General features: G+C 43.8%; 1 protein-coding gene across 1 annotated transcript in view; it reads right to left on the bottom strand.

Annotated features, from left to right (window-relative positions):
• MAGI2 (membrane associated guanylate kinase, WW and PDZ domain containing 2) overlaps positions 1-24,749 on the bottom strand; it is a 1,230,330-nt gene that overhangs the window by 327,042 nt on the left and 878,539 nt on the right. Inside the window, exons 8-9 of the mRNA XM_030216294.1 lie at positions 22,856-22,977; positions 10,450-10,632 (exon numbers count right to left, since the gene is read on the bottom strand). Of these exons, the coding sequence (XP_030072154.1) occupies positions 10,450-10,632; positions 22,856-22,977 (305 nt within the window). The remainder of the gene's footprint in view (positions 1-10,449; positions 10,633-22,855; positions 22,978-24,749) is intronic.

Below are 24,749 nucleotides of genomic sequence, written 5' to 3'. Positions count from 1 at the left end.
ATATGTTCATTATACCAGAGGATCTGACACATGATAGGCCTTTTGGAACAAAACAGTTTTTGGACTCCTAAATACATCCAAGGGCTTCATTGATCTTAACAGAGAAGCAGGGCCTAGCCAGATGGCTAATTTTGGGTGGGCCTGAGCCCAAGGTGGGTGGGCATGGAATTTACTTCCCCCCAGCCCCCCTCCGGTTGCTCCTCTCTCCACCCCTCCCTGTCCACAAACCCCAAATATTAAATACTTGAGCTGGCGGGGATCCCCAAACCCTGCCAGCTAAAGAGTTCCTCCTCCTCCTCGAGCAGCCAGCACTCTTCAAAATGGCAGCTGGCATCACTTGCCTCAAACTGATGCTAAGATCTGCTATTTACAAGGTAGGCAGGAGGGACATGTTGGGCGCTTTCAGCTGGTGGGGCTTGGGAATCCCTGCCAGCCACAACATAGGTGTGCTGCTACTGGGTGGGCCTGAGCCCAAAGTGGTTGGGCCTGGGCCCACCCAGGCCCACCCTTGGCTATGCCATTGAGAGAAGGTAGAGCATTTCATAATTTAGGCCCTGCAATAGAATACTTGGTAGATCTATACCCTTCTAAATGGGCACAATGAAATGATGGAACGTTAAGTAAATTGTTTGAAGCAGATCTCAGTGTATGAGGTTGATATAAATGAAGGGTATGTGATATAGAAATAGGTACATTATGATTTAGTGCTTAAAGTAATAGTAACAGCATTTTATACGGAATTCTACCAGTACTGGAGAGACATTATCATACCTTGACAATCCAAATAAGACACGAGCAGTAGCATTCTGAGTTAATTACAAAGATTTCATTGCATTTTTAGAAGCTCCTGACAAAATACTATTACAATAGTCAAAATGAGGCATGATTAGGCTTTGAACTACCATCCAAAAATTATATGTTGACAAAAAATCTTTAAGGTGCCTAATCATTTTCAGTTTCCCAAAAATTATCCCAACAATTTTTTTTAAATCTGAGGTTTCATAGCGAAAGCTGAGTCAAATATGACATCCAATGAACACAACTGATCTACAATGGAGATGTTTAATCCATCTTTACAAAACTGACTCGGTAAATTAGGGACTGGATAGCCTGATAATATAAATACCTGTGTTTAAGAAATATTCAATTTCAAATGGTTAGTTTTCAACTAACGGTTGATAGTTCTTAAGCAGACACTTAGAAGCTTTAAATTGGATTCTATTAAATTCTCAATTCTAAAAAAAGAACTGGATGTCGTCAGCATAAATTCAATACTGCAAGCCTTGGCCATTAAGCAATGTGCATAACGTTTGCAAAAACTTATTAAACAAGGCAGCAGATAAAGCAGAACCTTGTGGAAATTAGAGAATGACACGGGGACAAAGTTTGTCTCCGTCCCCGCCCCATCCCCGTGGATTCTGTCTCTATCCCCACACCATCCCCGTCCCTGTAGGCTCTGTCCTCATCTTCAGAAGCTTCGAACACTTATGATTTTATATTTAAATCTTTTTATTAAAATATAAAAAGGAACAATATGCTGTGCAACTGTTGTGTATTGTTTATATTTAGGATCTGCCTCACCCATTTGCGCAGCGGAAGCCATGGGCTCTCTGTACTATCCTAGAGAGAACTGCAAATCCCCTCTAGATACTTAATTACCTGAACCCTGAATCTGCTCATGACAGGCTTACACCGTCAAGGCAGTATAGACCCTTGTAATTAGAAAGGAACCCAGTATGTAGTAGATATAATAAGATAGTTTATTACAATCTTACCAATGGTAATACAGGTGAGTCAAGCATTCACATAATGGAGCAGCATATCATGGCACGTCCTCTCTCTCTAGCCTTCTGGAGTCTTCCTTCTCTGGTCTTCTCCTCTTGTCTCTTCTAATACTCCTCAAACTGCTGCTTATATACAATTTTGGCCCTGTTCATTTCAATGGACCCCAGCTGTCTCAACAGGGCTCCTGGTTCTTATCAGTTGATCAGAATGACTTCACATGCTATCAAGCTCTAAGTATAAACAAGGTATGCTCAGAGCACATCTTATTAGATGACTTTGCATTTTCCCCAAACTTTCCCTAGCCCCCCCCCTTTGGATGTTCTCACCCGGGGTGCAGCTGACCCAGTACTATCTCTACATAACCATAGCAACTCTTGCTCATGACGTCTTGCAGGTGCCAGTCTCAGGATTGTTTATAGAGTAGATTGCCCCCACCCCTGCCAGCTCTCAATTACCTCATTTCAGTACTTGCCACAGTGAAATGTAACTGTGTCAAAGGTGATCTCTGATTTTTACAGGCTAGCTCTCTTTTTAAGAAGCCTAGCTCTTATTATGAGCCATTGGCCTGTATTTTACTGAGAGCAAGGGCTAGCATAACTCTTCAGTATAACTTACAAATAGACAACAATAATAACAATGAGCAGCTATAATAACCCTCCTTCCCACCACCACCCTCTACCCTTCCAACCCCAACCTCTACTACACTAAGGAATCTTAATTCACACTGTTAAAATGTCCAGGGGTATAAAATACAACCCGTTCTATATGCCCTAGAGGGGAAAAATATGCCCTATAAAGCACTGTTATGTTTTTTTAAATCTGTGGATAAATAAGAAATCATCAACAATCTCAGGATTCAATCTAGCTCTCCTGTCTTCCACAGTCCTTCCTGGAATAGAAGTTGTCTTCTTAGAAGATGTGCTGGTAGCAGGATGTACAGGATCTCCCATGCAAATTTTGCTAGTTGTGGCCAGTATGTTTGCTTATTTTTTCCAAAAAATCAAAATATCTTTGTAGGCATCACTTAAACATAAATAACAGTCCAGTTCATTAACAGGCTTCAAAGTAGAAAATGACATGGGGACAAAGTTTGTCCCCTGTCCCCGTGGGCTCTGTCCCCGTACCCACCCCATCCCCATGAGCTCTGTCCCCATCCCCATCCCTGCGGTTACTGCGGTTCCCCGTCCCCGTGTCATTCTCTAGTGGAAACTTCTGTTTGAACAGCCATAAAAGAATTCTCTGGCTGATAAAAATGGATAGAACTATTTCAACACTGTACCAACAATCCCAACAAGATCTGATGATTAATGGTATCAAAAGCAGCATAAATGTTGTGTTATGACAGGAAAAAAAAAACAGTACCTGTTGCTAATCACAAAAAAAGCAGGCAGGGCAGGGCAGGCTCATCTGTGTGTTACTTAATGGGTGGTACTTACACATATAAGAAGTCATTTATAACTATGCGTCTATAATTAGGGGCCTGCAACAGAGCTAGTATAAGTGTGTGTGTCTAAATTTCAGTGATATGTGCATAACTTAAAGTTTTCAGCGAGTTAGGGGCCCTTTTCCAATGCGGGCTTACCGCTCGCTAAAGGGAGCTGCCACAGGGCCTAACAATCAGGGCCGCCGAGAGACTGAGCCGGGCCCGGGGCAAGGCCGCCCCCATGCCCCCAATCCCTACCACTGTCGACACCCCCTCTTGCTCTCAGGCTGCCGGCGCCGCACTCCCCAATCTCCACCTGCCCAGCCCCAGCCCCGTTGACAGCCCCCCCCTCCTTCCGTCACCATGACAAGGCCCCCTGCATTCAAATCGGCAAGCGCTTCACCTCCGTGTGAAAGCAGCAGATCGCCCTCACTGTGTCCCGCCCTCGTCTGATGTAACTTCCTGTTTCTGCGAGGACGGGGCACAGTGAGAGAGGGCCTCACAGTGGCGGATGGATGGGGGCTGTCAACGGAGCCGAGGGCAGGCAGGTGAGACCGGGGACTGCAGTGCCGGCAGCCTGGGAGCAGGAGGAGAGAGATCCCAGTGCCGGGCCCCCCTTGGAGGCCCGGGCCCCTGGAATTTTGTCCCCCCTGCCCCCCCCCTCTCGGCAGCCCTGCTAACAATGCATGATGGCTCACAGATCTCATGCCGAATTTTCTTGTCTGAGTTGAAGCTACTACGGGATTGGCATCACTTTAAAGACAAGTGGTACAGCTACTTCTATGTAAAGAGGGCCTCAGTACATACCTACTTGTCCTCTTAAATCAGACTCCCTGTTATAAAATTACCCTCTTTATGGCCTTGAGTTTGAAAATTAGGAATTTTTTTTTAATGCGTGCTTAAAGTATGTGCATAACTTTGTAAGTACAATACTAAATTTGAGGCAAACTAACAATATTCAATCTGGAACCATATGAATATCTAATATGAAGCTTCCTGGTATCCAGCATAGATTCCGTGTGTATTTAGTAAAGCTTGTTCACATCTATCTTATTCAAATAATTTAGCTTTTTAATCACTTTAAATATACTTTAATAGACTTCCCAGTGACCTCAGTGATGTTCACCGCCAACAATATAAAAAATTTTTTGGCGATGTATTTTATATTGTTGGTGGTAAAAAATTTTATATTGTTGGCGGTGATCATCACTGAGGTCACTGGGAAGTCTATTAAAGTATATTTAAAGTGATTAAAAAGCTAAATTATTTGAAAAAGATAGATGTGAACAAGCTTTACTAAATACACACGGAATCTATACTGGATACCAAGAAGCTTCATATTAACTTTGTAAGCATATTGCAGAAAATTTATCCTCATACAAGGATTATTTTAATACACTCCACACAGGTCTGACTACAAAGGGTTTGCACCAGCTCCAACCAATTCAGAATGCTGCAGCAAGACTAATAGAAGGTTGTAAGCGACATGACCACATTATACCATTTTTGCATAAATACAATACAGAGCCAAATTTAAAACTCTTATGTCTGACCTTCAAGGCCCTTGAAGGAAATGATCCAGCATACTTGAAGAACAGGATCTCTCTCTACACACCTTCAAGGTCACTAAGGTCCTTCCAAGGAGTATCCCTAACTACACCCACTCCAAAAGAAATTACAGGATGTGATACTCACAAGCGAGCCTTCTCTGGAGTAGCCCCCACGCTCTGGAATGCACTCCCTGAAAGGTTTCACTTAACACAAGACTATCTCTACTTCAGGAAGCAGGTGAAAGCTTGGCTCTTTAACCAGGCCTTTAACGGAAGAAGTAAATGACACAGGCTGCACATAGGCAAACTCTTTTCAATTGAAATTGAACACTGAAAAATCACTGCCTCATCCTCTCATCTCATCTCAACACAATACAATACGTACAAACCCACAACCTTAATCACCCCAGAACACACCCTCCCTATCTCAGACAGCCTGAAAATACTCGGCGTTATAATCGACTGCAACCTCACACTCGAGAGCCAAGTGAACTCCACAACAAAGAAAATGTTCCACGCAATGTGGACACTTCAACGCGTAAAACTTTTCTTCCTGAGGGAAATATTTCGTAACCTAATACAATCAATGGTACTAAGCCATGCAGACTACTGCAACGGAATCTACGCGGGATGCAAAGAACAACTTACTAAGAAATTCCAGACCGCTCAAAACACAGCAGCCAGGCTGATATTTGGTAAATCGCAATTCGAAAGTGCCAAACCACTCCAAGAAAAGCTGCACTGGCTTCCAATCAAAGAACGTATTACCTTCAAAATCTGCACCCTAGTCCACAAAATTATCCACAGCCAAGTCCTACCAGTCAGAAACATAACCAGATCATCTCGAACATACCTAAACCTTCACTACCCAAACTGCAAAGGACTTAAATACAAAGCAAGCTATGCATTCAGCTTTTCCTATATAAGCACCAAACCATGGAACGCATTGCCAAAAGCTGTGACAACAATCTACGACGACCACCTTAACTTCAGGAAATCACTAAAAACCAACCTGCTCAAAAAGGCACACCCCACCGACCCAACATAAATACCTACACTCTGCAACACAGCAAAACCAAAGCTCGTAATGGATATTATATAACCTTTCCTCTCCTCAATCCCCATTGTACCTGAAACACAGGTACCTTTATTCGACCACAATATCACCTTGTATTTGTTTCTTTACCGGACTTGGCGAATGCCATTACGGTACTATGTAAGCCACATTGAGCCTGCAAATAGGTGGGAAAATGTGGGATACAAATGTAACAAATAAATAAATAAAATAGCAGGACTTGTTTATCCACTCCTACCCTAGCCAAGATAATGTTCAAATACCTATCTGACCTCATTTGCAACTGTCATTAACTAGTCCCTTATTTTCTTACTCCTGTTACTCTAGTTTATCTATTTATATGTTCCATCTTTGCTTAAATGTTTTATTGTATATTGTGTTGGCATTATAATGTAGTACAACAATACTCTATCCTCTGCCTTAGACACTCTTGCACCTTTGATGACCCGCCCTGTAAGGCGTACAAAACCCCAACCCTGGCTGACTTCTAATATCCGCTACCTACGTTCCTGTACCCGCTCCGCCGAACGCCTCTGGCGGAAATCTCGGGCCCTTGCTGATTTCTTACACTTTAAGTTCATGCTGACCTCCTTCCAATCTGCTCTTTTACGTGCCAAACAGGATTATTATATCCAACTGACCAACTCTCTTGGCTCTAATCCTCGACTTCTCTTCACCACATTGAACTCTCTCCTCAAGGTGCCCCCTCCCCCAACTCCCCCTTCATTATCTCCTCAGACCCTTGCTGAATTCTTTCACAACAAGGTTCAAAAGATAAACCTTGCTTTCTCTACCTCACCAGCTCTCCCTCCACTAGTCCGTTCCCCTCTCTCTCCTTCCCCTCATTCCCTTTCCTTCTTTCCTGAAGTTACTATTGAGGAAACTACACTTCTCCTTTCTTCCTCAAAATGTACCACCTGTTCCTCTGATCCCATTCCCACCCACCTTCTTAATGCCATCTCTCCTACTCTTATTCCTTTTATCTGTCACATTCTCAACCTCTCACTTTCCACTGCGACTGTCCCTGCTGCCTTTAAACATGCTGTGGTCACACCTCTCCTTAAGAAGCCTTCACTTGACCCTACTTGTCCCTCTAATTACCGACCCATCTCCCTCCTTCCTTTTCTCTCCAAATTACTTGAGCGTGCTGTTCACCGCCGCTGCCTTGATTTTCTCTCCTCACATGCTATTCTTGACCCATTACAATCTGGTTTTCGCCCTCTCCACTCAACCGAAACTGCGCTTACTAAAGTCTCCAATGACCTATTACTGGCTAAATCCAGAGGTCAATATTCCATCCTCATTCTTCTTGATCTTTCCGCTGCTTTTGACACTGTCGATCACAGCATACTTCTCGATACCTTGTCCTCACTTGGATTCCAGGGCTCTGTCCTTTCCTGGTTCTCTTCCTACCTCTCCCTCCGCACCTTTAGTGTTCACTCTGGTGGATCCTCTTCTACTTCTATCCCTCTGCCTGTCGGCGTACCTCAGGGTTCTGTTCTTGGTCCCCTCCTCTTTTCTATCTACACTTCTTCCCTTGGTTCATTAATCTCATCCCATGGCTTTTCCTACCACCTCTATGCTGATGACTCCCAAATCTACCTTTCTACCCCTGATATCTCACCTTGCATCCAAACCAAAGTTTCAGCATGCTTGTCTGACATTGCTGCCTGGATGTCTCAACGCCACCTGAAATTAAATATGACCAAAACCGAGCTTCTCATTTTCCCCCCCAAACCCACCTCCCCGCTCCCCCCGTTTTCTATTTCTGTTGATGGCTCTCTCATTCTCCCCGTCTCCTCAGCTTGAAACCTTGGGGTCATCTTTGACTCTTCTCTCTCCTTCTCTGCTCATATCCAGCAGACCGCCAAGACCTGTCGTTTCTTTCTTTACAACATCCGTAAAATCCGCCCCTTTCTTTCCGAGCACTCTACCAAAACCCTCATCCACACCCTTGTCACCTCTCGTTTAGACTACTGCAATCTACTTCTTGCTGGCCTCCCACTTAGTCACCTCTCCCCTCTCCAGTCGGTTCAAAACTCTGCTGCCCGTCTCATCTTCCGCCAGGGTCGCTTACTCATACTACCCCTCTCCTCAAGACCCTTCACTGGCTCCCTATCCGTTTTCGCATCCTGTTCAAACTTCTTCTACTAACCTATAAATGTATTCACTCTGCTGCTCCCCAGTATCTCTCCACACTCGTCCTTCCCTACACCCCTTCCCGTGCACTCCGCTCCATGGATAAATCCTTCTTATCTGTTCCCTTCTCCACTACTGCCAACTCCAGACTTCGCGCCTTCTGTCTCGCTGCACCCTACGCCTGGAATAAACTTCCTGAGCCCCTACGTCTTGCCCCATCCTTGGCCACCTTTAAATCTAGACTGAAAACCCACCTCTTTAACATTGCTTTTGACTCGTAACCACTTGCAACCACTCGCCTCCACCTACCCTCCTCTCTTCCTTCCCGTTCACATTAATTGATTTGATTTGCTTACTTTATTTATTTTTTGTCTATTAGATTGTAAGCTCTTTGAGCAGGGACTGTCTTTCTTCTATGTTTGTACAGCGCTGCGTATGCCTTGTAGCGCTATAGAAATGCTAAATAGTAGTAGTAGTAGTATACTATGCAATACTTTGTATTGTTGTTTGAATATTTTTACTGCTGTAATTGTCTATTGCTTATTTTTGACTTATTCTTGCTGTACACCACCTTGTGTAAGGCGGTAAATAAATCCTAATAAATAAATAAAATAAAAATATGCTCATTTCAATCCAGTATAAGAATAAGCCATCCAACCTTTATGCTCTCTCCCCCCCACACAAACCCTAGCGTCTGTTTTCCAAAAGTCTTTATAAGTATGATATAAAGCTCAGAGCTACTTTTTAAAGCTACTTTTTGGCAGTTATTCAACCCTAAAGTGACCTGAAACTTTACTAAACTCAGGTATTTGAAAATGCTGAGTATCAAACATAAGCCTACCAGTCTGCTAACAGTTTAACTTAAAATCTAAACAGTACAACAGAACTGATACGTTTAAAGTAACAGTGGTTAGTTTTAGCAGTGTTCACCTGAAGGAAGAGGGTGTGACTCTCAAGTGTTCGGGGGTCTTTTACTAAAGTGTATTAAGCTGTCCGTGCACGAATTAAGGCGCGTTAACCACTACCGCAGAAGCACGCTAAAAGCTGCTGCACTGGCATGATGATTTGTGCATGCATTAACTACATATTGTGTTGGGGGCAGGAGCAGGCGGGTCATGGGTTGAGAATGGGCATAGACTGCATAATGCGGTGAGAGTGCAGTACTTAACATGCGTTTTAATTTGTGCACTTAGCTCCTCCTCAATAACAGCCGTGCTGTGATCAGGGTCTACGCGCGATAATAAGTACGTAAGTAATGCCACACTGGGAAAGACCAAGGGTCCATCGAGCCCAGCATCCTGTCCACGACAGCGGCCAATCCAGGCCAAGGGCACCTGGCTAGCTTCCCCACATACAAACATTCTATACATGTTATTCCTGGAATTGTGGATTTTTCCCAAGTCCATTTAGTAGCGATTTATGGACTTGTCCTTTAGGAAACCGTCTAACCCCTTTTTAAACTCTGCTAAGCTAACCGCCTTCACCACGTTCTCTGGCAACGCATTCCAGAGTTTAATTATGCGTTGGCTGAAGAAACATTTTCTCCGATTTGTTTTAAATTTACTACACTGTAGTTTCATCGCATGCCGCCTAGTCCTAGTATTTTTGGAAAGTGTGAACAGACGCTTCACATCCACCTGTTCCACTCCACTCATTATTTTATATACCTCTATCATGTCTCCCCTCAGCCGTCTCTTCTCCAAGCTGTATAGCCCTAGCCTCCTTAGTCTTTCTTCATAGGGAAGTCGTCCCATCCCCGCTATCATTTTAGTCGCCCTTCGCTGCACCTTTTCCAGTTCTACTATATCTTTCTTGAGATGCGGCAACCAGATTTGAACACAATATCCAAGGTGCGGTCGCACCATGGAGCGATACAACGGCATTATAACATACTCACATCTGTTTTCCATACCCAACATTCTATTCGCTTTCCTAGCCGCAACAGCACACTGAGCAGAAGGTTTCAGTGTATTATCGACGACGACACCCAGAATATACATAAACTCCAGAGAACATGTCGGGTACGTACCCAACAACTAGCATGCAGGCCTTTGTCCTTGATGCAAACTTATTTTATTTACAGAGGCATTCGGAGACAGGCTGGGGGCTTGATGGTCACAAGGGTTTAACCAATTCCCATCTACGTATGATTGTGCGCTTAATCTGGAGTTTACTTGTTTGTGTTTGTGCAGTGAACCTGTGTGTGTGTGTGTGTGCCACCTTCTTCCTTCTCTCCTGTTTTATGACCCCTTTATTTTCTAGTTTATAGTATTGTAAATTGACTTTTATATTACTAGGAAAGGGGGTATAGTGAATGAAATGAATCACAAAATGATATTTCTGCTGTTAGGGCGCACGTTAGTAAAAGATCCCTTTTGTGACTGAAAACTGCAAGCGATTTTTCACCTTCAATAATTTGCAGGCGATGGGATTGCGGCAGCTATGCATGACCTGTTCATCCTCAGCGGCTGAATTACCTGTTTCCATTTTGCCATCCTGCGCTGCGGGTCCTTCAGGGATTACGCTCTTCACCTGCAGGAATTCATCGGGTTCGTCCCCACCGATGATAGTAAATCCAAAGCCCATACTGCTCTTCTTAAGTGTCGTGCTGAGAAAATTCCCCTTCAGCTGTGATGCGTCACGTGTGAACAGTGGCTTTTCTATAGAATACAAAGGAGAGAGGAGTCAATTCATGCCGTCCCATAGGATAAGCTATTTAACCAGTTCATCAATAATTTAGCATAGATGTGGAATTTCATTTGCTGACGTTGTAAGGCTATTTCTCACACACCAGCAGAGCAGACTGGCATCATGCAGAAGAAAGCTAAATTATAGTCTTTTGGTCTCCTTTCAGCTGAACCCACTGGACCTATCACCCTAGCGCAGCTGTCAATTATCTAGCCACTGTGATCATTTTATTTTTGTTACATTTGTACCCCGCGCTTTCCCACTCATGGCAGGCTCAATGCGGCTTACATGGGGCAATAGAGGGTTAAGTGACTTGCCCAGAGTCACAAGGAGCTGCCTGTGACTGAAGTGGGAATCGAACCCAGTTCCCCAGGACCAAAGTCCACCACCCTAACCACTAGGCCACTCCTCCACTGTTACAACTATTTGAGATTCTACATGGAATGTTGCTATTCCACTAGCAACATTCCATGTAGAAGTCGGCCCTTGCAGATCACCAATGTGGTCGCGCAGGCTTCTGCTTCTGTGAGTCTGACGTCCTGCACGTACGTGCAGGACGTCAGACTCACAGAAACAGAAGCCTGCGCAGCCTTCTACATGGAATGTTGCTAGTGGAATACCAACATTCCATGTAGAATGTCCAATAGTAGCAACATTCCATGTAGAATCTCCAATAGTATCTATTTTATTTTTGTTACATTTGTACCCTGCGCTTTCCCACTCATGGCAGGCTCAATGCGGCTTACATGGGGGAATGGAAGGTTAAGTGACTTGCCCAGAGTCACAAGGAGCTGCCTGTGCCTGAAGTGGGAATTGAACTCAGTTCCTCAGGACCAAAGACCACCACCCTAACCACTAGGCCACTCCTCCACTGTTACAACTATTTGAGATTCTACATGGAATGTTGCTATTCCACTAGCAACATTCCATGTAGAAGTCGGCCCTTGCAGATCACCAATGTGGTCGCGCAGGCTTCTGCTTCTGTGAGTCTGACGTCCTGCACGTACGTGCAGGACGTCAGACTCACAGAAACAGAAGCCTGCGCAGCCTTCTACATGGAATGTTGCTAGTGGCATAGCAACATTCCATGTAGAATCTCCAATAGTAGCAACATTCCATGTAGAATCTCCAATAGTATCTATTTTATTTTTGTTACATTTGTACCCCGCGCTTTCCCACTCATGGCAGGCTCAATGCGGCTTACATGATTATGAAAATATGTAGCTGAAAACATCAGTCAAACCTTGATAGTAAAGTTAGGATCAATAGTGAGGCAAGGATAGGGAGCACTTCTGGCAGCAGTAGAAATCAGGTGGTCACGGTACTTCTTAAACGCCAGCACTGCACTTATCTTAACATGTATGTTCTGCGCTACTATTCAAAAAGCTAGCGGCACTGATTATACATGTAGAGTCGTGACTGTGCCAGCACTATCTGTTTCATTTAACAAGCCTGAAATAAAGTTACTCATTTAGCAGCTGAACATCACCACTACTCACATATTGATCAATATTTAGATGTGATGGTGGGCAGTTTTGTTTTGTTTTTTTTACAATACCAGCTGCAGTGTTTAAAAAAAAAAGTATATTGAGCACCACTATCCACACAGGCTGCATTGTTGAGCATACATAGATTGGTAGGTATACATATAGCAGTAATATATAGCTGCTATGGGGCATAATTGTATAATTGGGACAGAGGCATAGCTGCAGAGGCGCAGTCGCCTCCTCAGATTAATTTCAAATGAAATGGTGCCTATGTGGATTGTCCCTTCAGCTTCGCACCGGTGCCTACTTTACAAAAGCTCTACACTAATTTGGGCTGCTCCACTTAGGCACCCCCAAGGCCTTGCAGTATGAGCCCTATTTGATAACAGCACCTGGGAGCCCAGATTCCATTACAGAATACCACGCCGAATGTTTAGGCACCCGCACTTACAGCAGCCATTGAGCCATAGAGGTGTGGCGAGGATGCACATATTCTGTTAGTTACGTATGGAAGTGGAAACCTCACCCATGTCCTGCCCATGTGTACGACTCCCTTGCTTTTACATGCTATGGACTAGATCCAGTCAATGGTGCTCAAAATTTGGCACCGAAAAAACATCTGCGCAGAGTGCTATTCTATAAAAGCTGCTCTGATTCGGCCGCCGTTTATAAAATAGCGCTTAGAGCTGATTTCAATGCCAAACTTTGGGAGTGAGGATTTATACCAGATGAAACCTGGTATAAATCCTGGTGTGTAAATCTACTGCACGCATCTTTAGTGAACACCCCTGATCCACCCGTGCTACTCCCATGGCCACACCCCCTTTGTGCACGGATCTAAAATAGTGCATAGCAAGATGTGCGTGCAAACCCAAATTGCTGACAATTAACAGCAATAATTGATTGTTAGCACATATTGGCGCTGTTTGGTTAGTTAGCCAATTTAGTTACGTGCGCACGGAAATTTGCATGCCTTTTATAGGATCCAGGGGTATGTGAGAGTACCCTGCTGGCACTTTTGCAGATATGTGTACATTTGCATCAGGGCCGCCAAGAGACAGAGCCAGGCCTGGGGCAGGGCATGGCAGGGCCGCCACTGTCCCCCCCCCCCCACTCGGGCCACTGCCACCCTCTGTCCTCTCAGGCCACCACCACACCAGCCCCTTACCTTCCTGCGTCTGTGCCTCCCTCAGTCTGTTGCTCTCCTGCTCCTGTGTGCTGAGGTCCTGGTTATCACGTTAACTCAATCATCTGGGTCTCGACACAGAACAGCGGAAGAGAGACAGACAGGCTCATTTTCGAAAGAGAAGGATGCCCATCTTTCAACACAAATCGGAAGATGGGCATCCTTCTCACAGGGTCTGCCAAATCGGTATAATCGAAAGCCAATTTTGGGCGTCCCCAACTGCTTTCCATCGCGGGGACGACCAAAGTTCACAGGGGCGTGTAGGAGGAGTAGCGAAGGCGGGACTTGGGCATGCCTAACACATGGACGTCCTCGCCCCATAGTGGAAAAAAAAGGGCATCCCTGACGAGCACTTGGACGACTTTACCTGGCCCTGTTTTTCTTATGACCAATGCATAAAAAGGTACCCGAACTGACCAGATGACCACCAGAGAGAATCAGGGATGACCTCCCCTTACTTCCCTAGTGGTCACTAAACCCCTCCCACCCTCAAAAAAACCTTTCAAAATATTTTGCGCCAGCCTCAAATGTCATACTCAGGTCCATCACAGCAGTATGCAGGTCCCTGGAGCAGTTTTAGTGGGTGCAGTGCACTTCAGGCAGGTGGACCCAGGCCCATTCCCCCCCTACCTGTTATACTTGTGGTGGTAAATGTGAGCCCTCCAAAACCCACCACAAACCCACTGTACCCACATCTAGGTGCCCCCCTTCACCCGTAAGGGCTATGGTAGTACACAGTTGTGGGTAGTGGGTTTTGGGAGGCTCAGCACACAAGGTAAGGGAGCTATGTACCTGGGAGCAATTTATGAAGTCCACTGTAGTACCCCCTAGGGTGCCCGCTTGGTGTCCTGACATGTCAGGGGGACCTGTGCACTACGAAGGCTGGCTCCTCCCACGACCAAAGGGCTTGCATTTGGTCGTTTCTGAGATGGGCGTCCTTGGTTTCCATTATCGCCAAAATTCAGAAACGACCAAGTCTAAGGACGACCATCTCTAGGGATGTCAAGATTTGGGCGTCCTTGACTGTATTATTGAAATGAAAGATGGATGCCCATCTTGTTTCGATAATATGGGTTTCCCCGCCCCTTCCCGAGGACGTCCGGCGAGGACGCCCTCAGGAAAACTTGGGCGCCCCGTTCGATTATGCCCCTCTTTGTATACAAAATAACATGCACAAATTTGAAAACATGATCTACATGCATTATTTTCCAACCCTGCTCAAAACACATCTAGTTTTGCAAATTCAGTGTAGCTGGTTTTGTTATAGGGCTTTTTAAAAAATCATTTATGATTTTATTTGCATATATTCTTGTTTAATGCTTATGCTTTTTTTTTTCCATAGAAACACTCTGATCATGCACACCTACTGCTCAGTTTTATGTTTATTTAGGTTTAATAGACTGCTTTGCAGTAAAATCAATCAAAGTGGTTTACAAAATAACAAGAAGAACATGACATATGAATAGCCGTAATGGATCAGACCAAAATTTAGCACAGTATCCTGTTTCCAACAGTGGCCAAGGCAGGTCACAAGTATCTGACAGAAACCCAACTGGTAGAAACATTCCATGCTACCAATCCCAGGGCAGGTAGTAGCCTCCCCATATCTGTCTCAATAGCAGACTATGGACTTTTCCTCCAGAAACCTGTCTAACCCCCAGTTATGCTAACTGCTGTTACTACATCCTCTGGCAGAGTTTCAGAGCTTAAATATTCGCTGAGTGAAAAAAATATTTCCACCTTTTTTTTTTTTTTTTTTAATTCCCCCTATTTATTTATTTGTTACATTTGTATCCCACATTTTCCCACCTATTTGCAGGCTCAATGTGGCTTACAAAGTACCGTAAAGGCGTTTGCCAAGTACGGTAGAGAGAAACAAATACAAGGTTATGTTGTGGTCGAGAAAGGTAGGTGCATTTCAGGCACCATGGGGGGGCGAGAAGAGGGAAGGTTGTATATTGTCCAGTACGATCATTGGTTTTGCTGTGTTGCCGAGTCTGGGCATTTATGTTGGGTCGGTAGAGTAAGCCTTTTTGAACAGGTTGGTTTTTAGTAATTTCCTGAAGTTTAGATGGTCATAGATTGTTTTCACAGCTTTTGGCAGTGCGTTCCATAGTTGTGTGCTTATATAGGAGAAGCTGGATGCATAGGTTGCTTTGTATTTGTCCTTTGCAATTTGGGTAGTGGAGGTTTAGGTATGTTCGTGATGATCCGGTTCTGTTTCTGGTTGGTAGGTCTATGAGGTTTGTCATGTATCCTGGGACTTTGCCGTAGATAATTTTGTTTTAATAATAAGAAAAGTAAAAATGAATGCTATTAATAGGACATTTAGCAGTCAAAGTGACAGGTGCAAAAAGTAGTTATCTATACCAAGAGGTGGCATAGAATGCCTTGTAGGAAGACAGTAAGAACAAAGGATACAGGAAGTGAATTCCAGCAGTTTTAGCTGTCCATGACTTCCAGTATCTCACCAAAGGCTTTCATGAATAAATAAGTCTTCAGACCAGATCTGAATTTTGAATGGGCTCAATACACAAAGGCACAAGGATAGTATTCTACAGACAAGGAGCAGGGTAAAAGAAAGCTGACTGCCTAATGGATTCAAGGCCAGCAAAACAAACTGAAAGGACAGAGAGCCAAAATTCTTGGGCTGAGTGAAGAATTCAAACTGGGGTACAGGACATAATCAGTGAAGAGAGATATAGTGGAATGTCAGTGCAAATTGCCTCATGATCCAGGGCAATAATTTTGGACTGAATCCTAAAAGCTGTGGGCAGTCAATGATGACCGATTGGTAAGGGGGTAATCTGATTACATTTTGTTGCATGCGATAGAATTCGAACAGTAATGTTTTGGACAGATTGTAGGCGCTTAATCAAGTAGTTTGGAAGGCTGTCAAAGATCACATTACAGAGGTTAGTGCGGCGGACTTTGGTCCAGGCCTGGGATCGATTCCCGCTGCAGCTCCTTGTGACTCTGGGTAAAGTCACTTAACCCTCCGTTGCCCCAGATAAAATTATCTAAGCCGGTATGCAGAATGGGAAAGTGGAATAATGACATAGAACAGGAACTTACAATCAAGGTAATTTGAGTGTCAATGGTCAAAAAGGATGCCTAAGTATTTGAATGTGTCCATAAGGGTAACTGGAGGGCCAGCAATGTAAGGAGGGATAGCAGGGTAAGATGGGTGGCTGGTAATCCAGGACCAAATGGTTTAACCTGAATTCAGGATAAGACGATGAACAGTGAGCCATTTAGCAACTATGTCGAGACAGTGCTGCATTGGTGTAAGATCTAAGCTCAAGGGGTCATGCCAGGCAGTAAACTAAAGGCCAGCAAATCTGAAGCCTGGTAGCCAGGCAACCTACTAAAAAAACTGATAGGAAAATTATTTTATGGTTGCCATTAATCACAGGATTTTCTGTTACAGTGCTGCTGGACACCACTGTTCACTTGGTCAATTGGAAGATGGTAGACTGAGGTGCTATGGCTGAATGAAAGTCAAGTGTTAAAGTGCCTGCATATATTTCCAAAATACTGCAATACTGTTTTAATATGTTGTATTATGTTACTGTTTGCTATTTTGGAAGGTATTCAGTTTGCATATTACCATCAATAACAGAGGTCCTGGGGAGAGGGGGGGGGGGGGGGGGGAACAGCTGCATGTATGAATAGCTAGAGAGTGCAGCACCACGTAGGACTATTGAGAGCCGAAGGTGTCATTGTGTTGTGGGTAAGACATGATGTTGTAACTTTCTTTGTAAAATGATGTCAATAAGATAGCTAAAAGTTATATTTTTTGGTTTGCGGATTTAAAAATTTGAAGCACAGTTTGCACAATAAATGACCCCAGATGAAGCCAGAGTAGAAGGTGAAATGGGTCTCATCAGGTGCTAACCTAAGTGCTGGCTTTTTCTGCTAATTCAATAGAACCTTTAACTTTGGATACGTGTGCGCGTTGAAAAATTGATAGAAATATAAAAAACAATATTTATAAAATTGAAGGAAAATGATTTAAAAAATTAATGAAGAATTCATAAACTCCCAAATTCTATATATGGCGTCTTAAGTTGTGTGCGCTAATTTGGCCGCACATAACTTAATTGATTAACAAGCCAATCAGCACTGATAATTGGTACTTAATCAATTAGTCACACTAATTGGCTTTAATTAGAATTAACACATTCAACTTTCTAGGTGTATTTTATAACGGGGTGCGTGTAAGTTCTAATGTGTGCAGTTGAAAAGGGGGCATGGCCATGGGCGGGTTGTGGGTGTTTCAAGAAACTATGTTCACTATTATAAAATACACCCTATCTGTGCCTAACTTAGGCACAGGTATTTAGGCCTGGTTTTACTTTATTGGATTTATATCCCACACGCGTTCAAGTCGCAGACTCAGTTCTGTGTGACTTACATTAAGTTGATCAGGAATACGCATCGAGGCTGGGTTGACTTGGATAGCTTAAGCAGATATACACGTTTAGATTTGGGAGAGAAGGGGGAAAAAAGATAGGCAGACAATTTAACATGTCTGGGGTGGGGTGTGTGGTGACATGATTTGGTTGTAGTGTGTTGAGCTGTCTGTCATTAGGTCTCATCGATCAGCATGAATTTCTTGTACAAAAATGTTTTCAATTTTTTGCGAAAGCTTTAGTAACTGATATTGTGACGTTTGCCCTTGGGCAGAGCATTCCACCATCTGGCCATGTTGAATGGGAAGTTTGTGGTGTGGGCTGTTTTGTAGACTATCCCTTTACAGCTGGGAGGGTGAACGATGAGGCAGTCTCTCAGTTTCTCCTTGAGGATTGGGTGCGGTAGTTCTACTAGTGACATCATGTAACTTGGTGCGCTGTCGTCTGGTGGACGAAAGTGCAAATTTTGAAAATTACCCTTACTCTTATTGGTAGCCAGTGTACATGTTGCAGCAGTGGTGTTGCATGGTCATATTTGGATGTGCTGCAGATTAGGCCTGCAGAGATGTTTTGTGCGGTTTGTAGTTTTTTGAGCATGTATTCTCTGCATCTCGTATAGACCACTTTGGACTAGAATGTGGAAGGTGGGTTTAGAGAAAAATGCTCTTAGTTGTCGTAGTTTCCATATGGATTTGAATACTTTTGATGTAAAGGCTGATACTTGCTGTTCTAGTGTTAGATGTTGGTCATTCAGTATTCCTAGCACTTTTTACTTTGGTCTCTAGGGTGGTCGATGTGAATTTTGTTACTTAGTAATGGTTTGGAAGGGCAGGTTATCGGCATGAACTTCGTTTTTTCTCTCTTGAGTTTTAGTTTGAGAGTCATGGCCCAGGATTTCATCAGGTCAAGTGCCCGTCTGATTTCACTCAGTGCAGTCATGATGTCATCAACAAAGGGGATGCATATGGTTACATCATCCGCATAAATGTATGCTTTAAAGCTGTTTTTTCTAGTTTGTGACACAAGGGGGTCATCAGAATATTGAATAATGAAGGAGAGATGGGAGAAACTTGAGGTACTCCACAGTCTGGAGTTCATTCCGCTGATAGGGATCCTGACATCTTCACTTTGTGGGATCCGCTGCTCAGGAATCCTTCAAACCAAGATAGAACCTTGCCTCCTATCCCTATGTTGTCTAGCCTGTTTAATAGCAGCCCATGGTCTACCAAATCAAAAGCTGATGACATGTCAACTTGTGCTGATCTCTTTTCTCAGTTCTGACACCAGAGATGTTAGAATGGTTTCTGTGCTATGGCTTGGTTGGAAGCCCGACTGAGAGTTACGCAGTATGGAAAAGTGTGTCATGTATTCTATAAGTTGATTTGTGGCTACGCCTTTCATTACCTTGGTTAGTAGGGGGATAGAGGCCACAGGTCTGTAGTTCGAAACTACATCTCGCGCAATCTTGCTGTTTTTTTAGGATGAGGCTTAGGGTAATGCCTCCTTTCTCTTTGGGTAATTGGCCCTGGTGAAACATGGATGTGATATGTTTCATTAGGCAGTGTATCAATGCATCTGGGGCTTTCTTTAACAGGAAATTTGGGCAAGTATCTAGTAGGCATTGTGATTTTGCATACCTGATCATGAAATTTTTAACCACATTTGTGGAGGGAGGTGTGGAAGTTGTCCATGTTCCGTCTGCTGGCAGGGTGTCCTGTGTGCTTTTCTTATATCTAGGTACTCTTCCATGTTGATCATGGGGGTGGGTAGGCCTCTTTTTATGGTGGAGATTTTCTGTTTGAAGTAGTTGGCCAGCTCTTGGGCTGAGGGATGTTGTCTGTTGTCCACTGTTAGATCCTGTGTGTCTAGCAGGCCATTTATCAGTTTGAAGAGGTTTTTTTTAAGTTTAGCTGGTGACCCCCAACCTTGTCTTTATAATACTTAGCTTTGGCTTTCCTGTCATCAGATTTATATTTTTGTATCATTTTGTGCCATTGTGCGTTGCTTTCCTCAGATTTGTGGTAGATCCAGGGGCTCTTTATATCCAGGGTGAGAGCAGAGGCTCTTGGCTACACCATCGCTGTCCCTCCCCAGTGCTGACCCATCTGCTGGTTGTTTTTGGGGTATGCAAGAGGGGGGTAGCGGCCAGCATAGCAGGTTTGGTGGCAGCTGGGTGGTTCGGTCACAATTTCTATTTCTGTGACTGTGTTATTGGGTACTCTCGGGTGCTCTCTGGTATTGCTGAGTCTCGGGTGTCAGTGTGAGGATCCTTAGCTCTCTGTTCGCCATTCCAGTTCCTGTATCTCGGTCTGTGTGGTCATTCTACAACACAGGGAGGCATGGTGCCGCTCTAGCCGGTCTGTGGCACTGGCATGTCCCGCATGTGGGGATGAGTATGAAGCTTGGCTCGTGCATCCGGTTCCGGTGGGACAGCACTTCACAGAACCAGGACACTGTACCAGTGATTTCACAGTGAGAATACTGAAAGGTAACTTTAAAACCATACAAGAATGTAAGACCTTTGAAGTCAGAATGATTGAATATTTTAACACCCAACAGAAAGGACTTAACAAGGATCTGGGGTTCCTAGCCCATTATAAACCATAAAGCTGTATGTCTCTGTTGATCACCCTCCCCTCACCTATCCACACCCATCCTGTTAGAATATCAATGATATGCTTTGATGTCCCCATGCATACCTCCGACCCACCCCCATCCTCCCACCCTGTCAGACTGTCATAGTAATGCTTGAATGTTTTCACTTATATACACTGTCAGCTAGCACATTTGCTTATTTCCGATCTGACGAAGAAGGGCAACCTTCGAAAGCTAATCAAGAAATGTATTAAGTTATGTCCAATAAAAAAGGTATCATCTTATTTTCTTTTCCATGTTTTATTTTGTTTGATTTCTATTGATAACCTTAAGAGTGGACTAACACGGCTACCACACTCCTCTACTCAAAATGGGAGACAAACACATGTATGTGGAGGACTAGCATAATGGATAGAACTGTGGGCTGAGAAGCAGGGGAGCCTGGTTCAAATCCACTGTATGCTCCTTATGATCCTGGGCAAGTGATGGGGGGGGAGGAGGTCATGGATGTACTTATGGGCAAGTCATTTAACTGTCCATTGCCTCAGGCACACACGTGACTCTAAACTTCCTGGGGTCAGGAAAATACCTATTGTACCTGAATACAAAAAGGAATTGCTGACATTTACACATGTAGAGTGTGGAATACCAATTTTCACCTTCTACACATACCTGCTGGCACTTACACATGTAAATTGCTGCGTTTTCTCCATTCAGGTATTCAGTGAACATGTGTCTTTGTACAATGTGTATTCCTGCTACACGTTCACGCCTGTATATATATTAGAAAAGGCTCTACATCGGCGGATCCTTTTCTAAAATAATACCGGAACTGTACACAGCCTGTCCTAGATGTATCAATTCTACTTTTTTTTTTTTTTGTTACATTTGTACCCCGCGCTTTCCCACTCATGGCAGGCTCAATGCAGCTTACATGGGGCAATGGAGGGTTAAGTGACTTGCCCAGAGTCACAAGGAGCTGCCTGTGCCTGAAGTGGGAATCGAACTCAGCTCCTCAGTTCCCCAGGACCAAAGTCCACAACCCTAACCACTAGGCCACTCCTCCACTGTTGCTACTATTTGAGATTCTACATGGAATGTTGCTATTCCACTAGCAACATTCCATGTAGAAGTCGGCCCTTGCAGATCACCAATGTGGCCACGCAGGCTTCTGCGAGTCTGACGTCCTGCACGTACATGCAGGACATCAGACTCACAGAAACAGAAGCCTGCGCAGCCTTCTACATGGAATGTTGCTAGTGGAATAGCAACATTCCATGTAGAATCTCCAATAGTAGCAACATTCCATGTAGAATCTCCAATAGTATCTATTTTATTTTTGTTACATTTGTACCCCGCGCTTTCCCACTCATGGCAGGCTCAATGCGGCTTACATGGGGCAATGGAGGGTTAAGTGACTTGCCCAGAGTCACAAGGAGCTGCCTGAAGTGGGAATCGAACTCAGTTCCTCAGGACCAAAGTCCACCACCCTAACCACTAGGCCACTCCTCCACTCTTTCTATATTCTATCTAAAACGGGGCTGTATGGGTCTCCCCAGCTGATCCAAATTTGTTGAGACGATAGATTGTCCAAATGCACTTTTCTCAGTGTGCACTGTATCTCTCCCCTGCCCACCAGTCTGAATCTGGTTCAAAATGAATGCTTATTACATGGCTTCTTCTTTTTTTTTTTTTTAATTGCAATTATAATTAGTTTAATGCTCTGCACGTAGAGTTTCACTAGTTCTTGTTCTGCCAAATGGCATTTACATCCAGTGAGATAGTTCTGTGCCCTTCATTGCACATCCACTTTGAACACAACGTTTTCATATATAAGGCGGAAAATGATTTGCAAGTGGGAATGAGCCTCAACTTGCTCCTAGAGAAACTCACTCTCTCTTTCGCTCTCTTCTGTGTTTTAGTTTGTGAAACAACTATAGAAAAGGTGAAAAGATTCGAAGGCAACCTGTTCCATTAGTTTTACAAGACTGACAAGTTCATACAGCCCATACTATCTGACACCGCCACTTCAGTATTGGGTGGGATCATTCATACTACAAAATCACCAAGGTCAAGGTAAGGCTGGATGTATATAGATCCAATTAATGCTGAGAAAGAGCTTTCTGTTGTTGTAAGAAGAAGAAGGAAAAAAAAACAATCTTAGGACAAGATCATGAGCAACCCCCCCCCCCCCCCCCCCCCGAAAACCTCATTTAGGCAAGATGAATAGAGATAGTTTATGGTAGGGTTCATTTTCACCACATTAATCTTCACCCTATCAACACACAATATTCTCTTGCGTTGCTAAAGAACAATGATTGATGCTTTAATTAATTTGTGCTTGTTAGATGGATTAGCTCAGAAGAAGCACGGAGAACAGTGGCAACAGACTATTACAAAATAAAATCCCTACTCATAATCATGCTAATCATGGTAAGATAAAAGCATCATTATAATAATAAGCAATAGTGTCAATCCCTTGGGAAGCTATTCTGCTGGTGCGCTTGTGTACCTCGAAAACCTTGGGCCTGCATGGGCTGAGATCCAAGTTCTGCGAGGGGCATATTATGCTGCTGTAGCTTCCTTTTGGCTTCTAGGACAGGGTTTTCAAACTGAGTTCTTCTGTTTATGTGACTGAGAAAAACAAGAGTCAAAAAATTAAGTTCCATTTAATACACACAAAAAATATCTAAATCAACAAAGTTGAATTTCTGTCTCCTTATTGCACAACATTAGAAGCACCACAGGGAAATACAGTACAGAAAATAAGTCAACTTGAAACTGCATCACAATACATTATTTCCAAAGGAAACTTTCTAAACAGTCTTTCTCGGGTAGCAGGGGTGCAGCTATGGGTGGGCCTGGGCTCATCTAATTTTGCTTCAGACCCATCTAGCATCAGGTACACCAATCATGTAGCTGGCAGGGATTCCCCGTGTCTGCCAGATAAAGAAATCCAGAGCTGCCTGGGTCAGCTTAAGTGTGATAAACAGCAGCAGCAGGTTGAGCTGCTGATGCTGGCATCAAAAGCATGCTTAATTCTCATGCACGCTTAGTTCACAAGCGAGAACTGTGCATGCTTATAAAGCCAGCATCAGTAGGTCAACATGCTACTGCCGACTGCCATGCTTTAGCAGACTGGGATTTCTTTAGCTGATGGAGCTTGGGGAATCTGGGTAGAAGGGAAGAAGGCAGAGGAAATGGGGTGCCTAGTGCTATATATGGAAATAAATTTGAACTTCTTATTGTGCATCCCTTTTTACTACAGAGACACCGCTTGCCTGGTTTTCACGTGGCCTATATAATTCCTAATTATGCATGCACTGCTGAGATAAATCTTGCCTGGATGATATTAAATATTTTGCAAATAAATCATTTGATCACACTCATTATTACTTTGAGCGGCAAAATGACAAAATATCATAATTTTCTTTTGATATGTTCTCTACGATATCATACCATGATACAGAAGAGAGACCAATAAACTAGGGGTCAGTTTACTAATGCATTAAATTCGTAATATATAGCTAAATTTTTGTGCTAAGTGCAGCATTAATCTAAACATATTAGTTAACACAAGAATCTGCGTTTAGGGAGTAATTTTCTAACTGTTCACATTGGTTCGAAGTCCATGAATACTTGTTACCCACGAACTTTGCCCCAATTTAACACATGATACAATACATTTAACACGTTACACATTTTTAAGATTATTTTACACATCCATTAGGAAGTAGTCTTCCCGGAGCTAAGTACAACAAAGCACTTATCACGCGTTAACACTTGCATTAATAACACAATTTTGCACGCTGGCTCCCTAGAATTTTAATCATGGATCTAGTTCAGCTGACATCAACTTGTGTTTTTTATCCTCTTGTCAGTGAAACATTATAGCACTGCTTTTAGCCAAACATATTTATAAACAGGTTACACCTGATCATCATCTAATTATAAATGATATTTGACTGATCTGTAGAAACAAACAGGAGACAGTCTACTGCAGAAGTAGAACAGACAAGCAAACAGCAGCAGTGATCCAAGGAAGGACAAACACAGAAATGGCAACTTTATTGGGAACAGAACCCAGCCTGGCCAAGTTTTGGAAAAACAGGTTTCCTCTGTGCTTTTTGAATTTGGACTGGAGACCTGGTGATTACTGACTTTTGGCAGTGACGATCCTAGGTTGGCTGCCACCCGGGGCGGATCACCGATGCGCACACCCCCCCCCCCCCCCGGGTGCAGCACGTCCCCCCCCCCCCCCGGTGCAATGACAACCCCACCCCCCCAGGTGCATTTTTAGCTGCTTGGAGCAGCCGCGCGGCTCTTGGACCCGCTGGCTCCCTACTCCCTCTGCCCCGGAACAGGAAGTAACCTGTTATGGGGCAGAGGGAGCAGGGAACCAGCGG

The sequence above is a fragment of the Microcaecilia unicolor genome, chromosome 10, assembly GCF_901765095.1.
Source record: "Microcaecilia unicolor chromosome 10, aMicUni1.1, whole genome shotgun sequence".
In the NCBI taxonomy this organism is placed as follows: Eukaryota; Metazoa; Chordata; class Amphibia; order Gymnophiona; family Siphonopidae; genus Microcaecilia; species Microcaecilia unicolor.
Note: the sequence above shows the minus strand (reverse complement) of the source record. Positions and strands in the feature narration are given on the sequence as shown.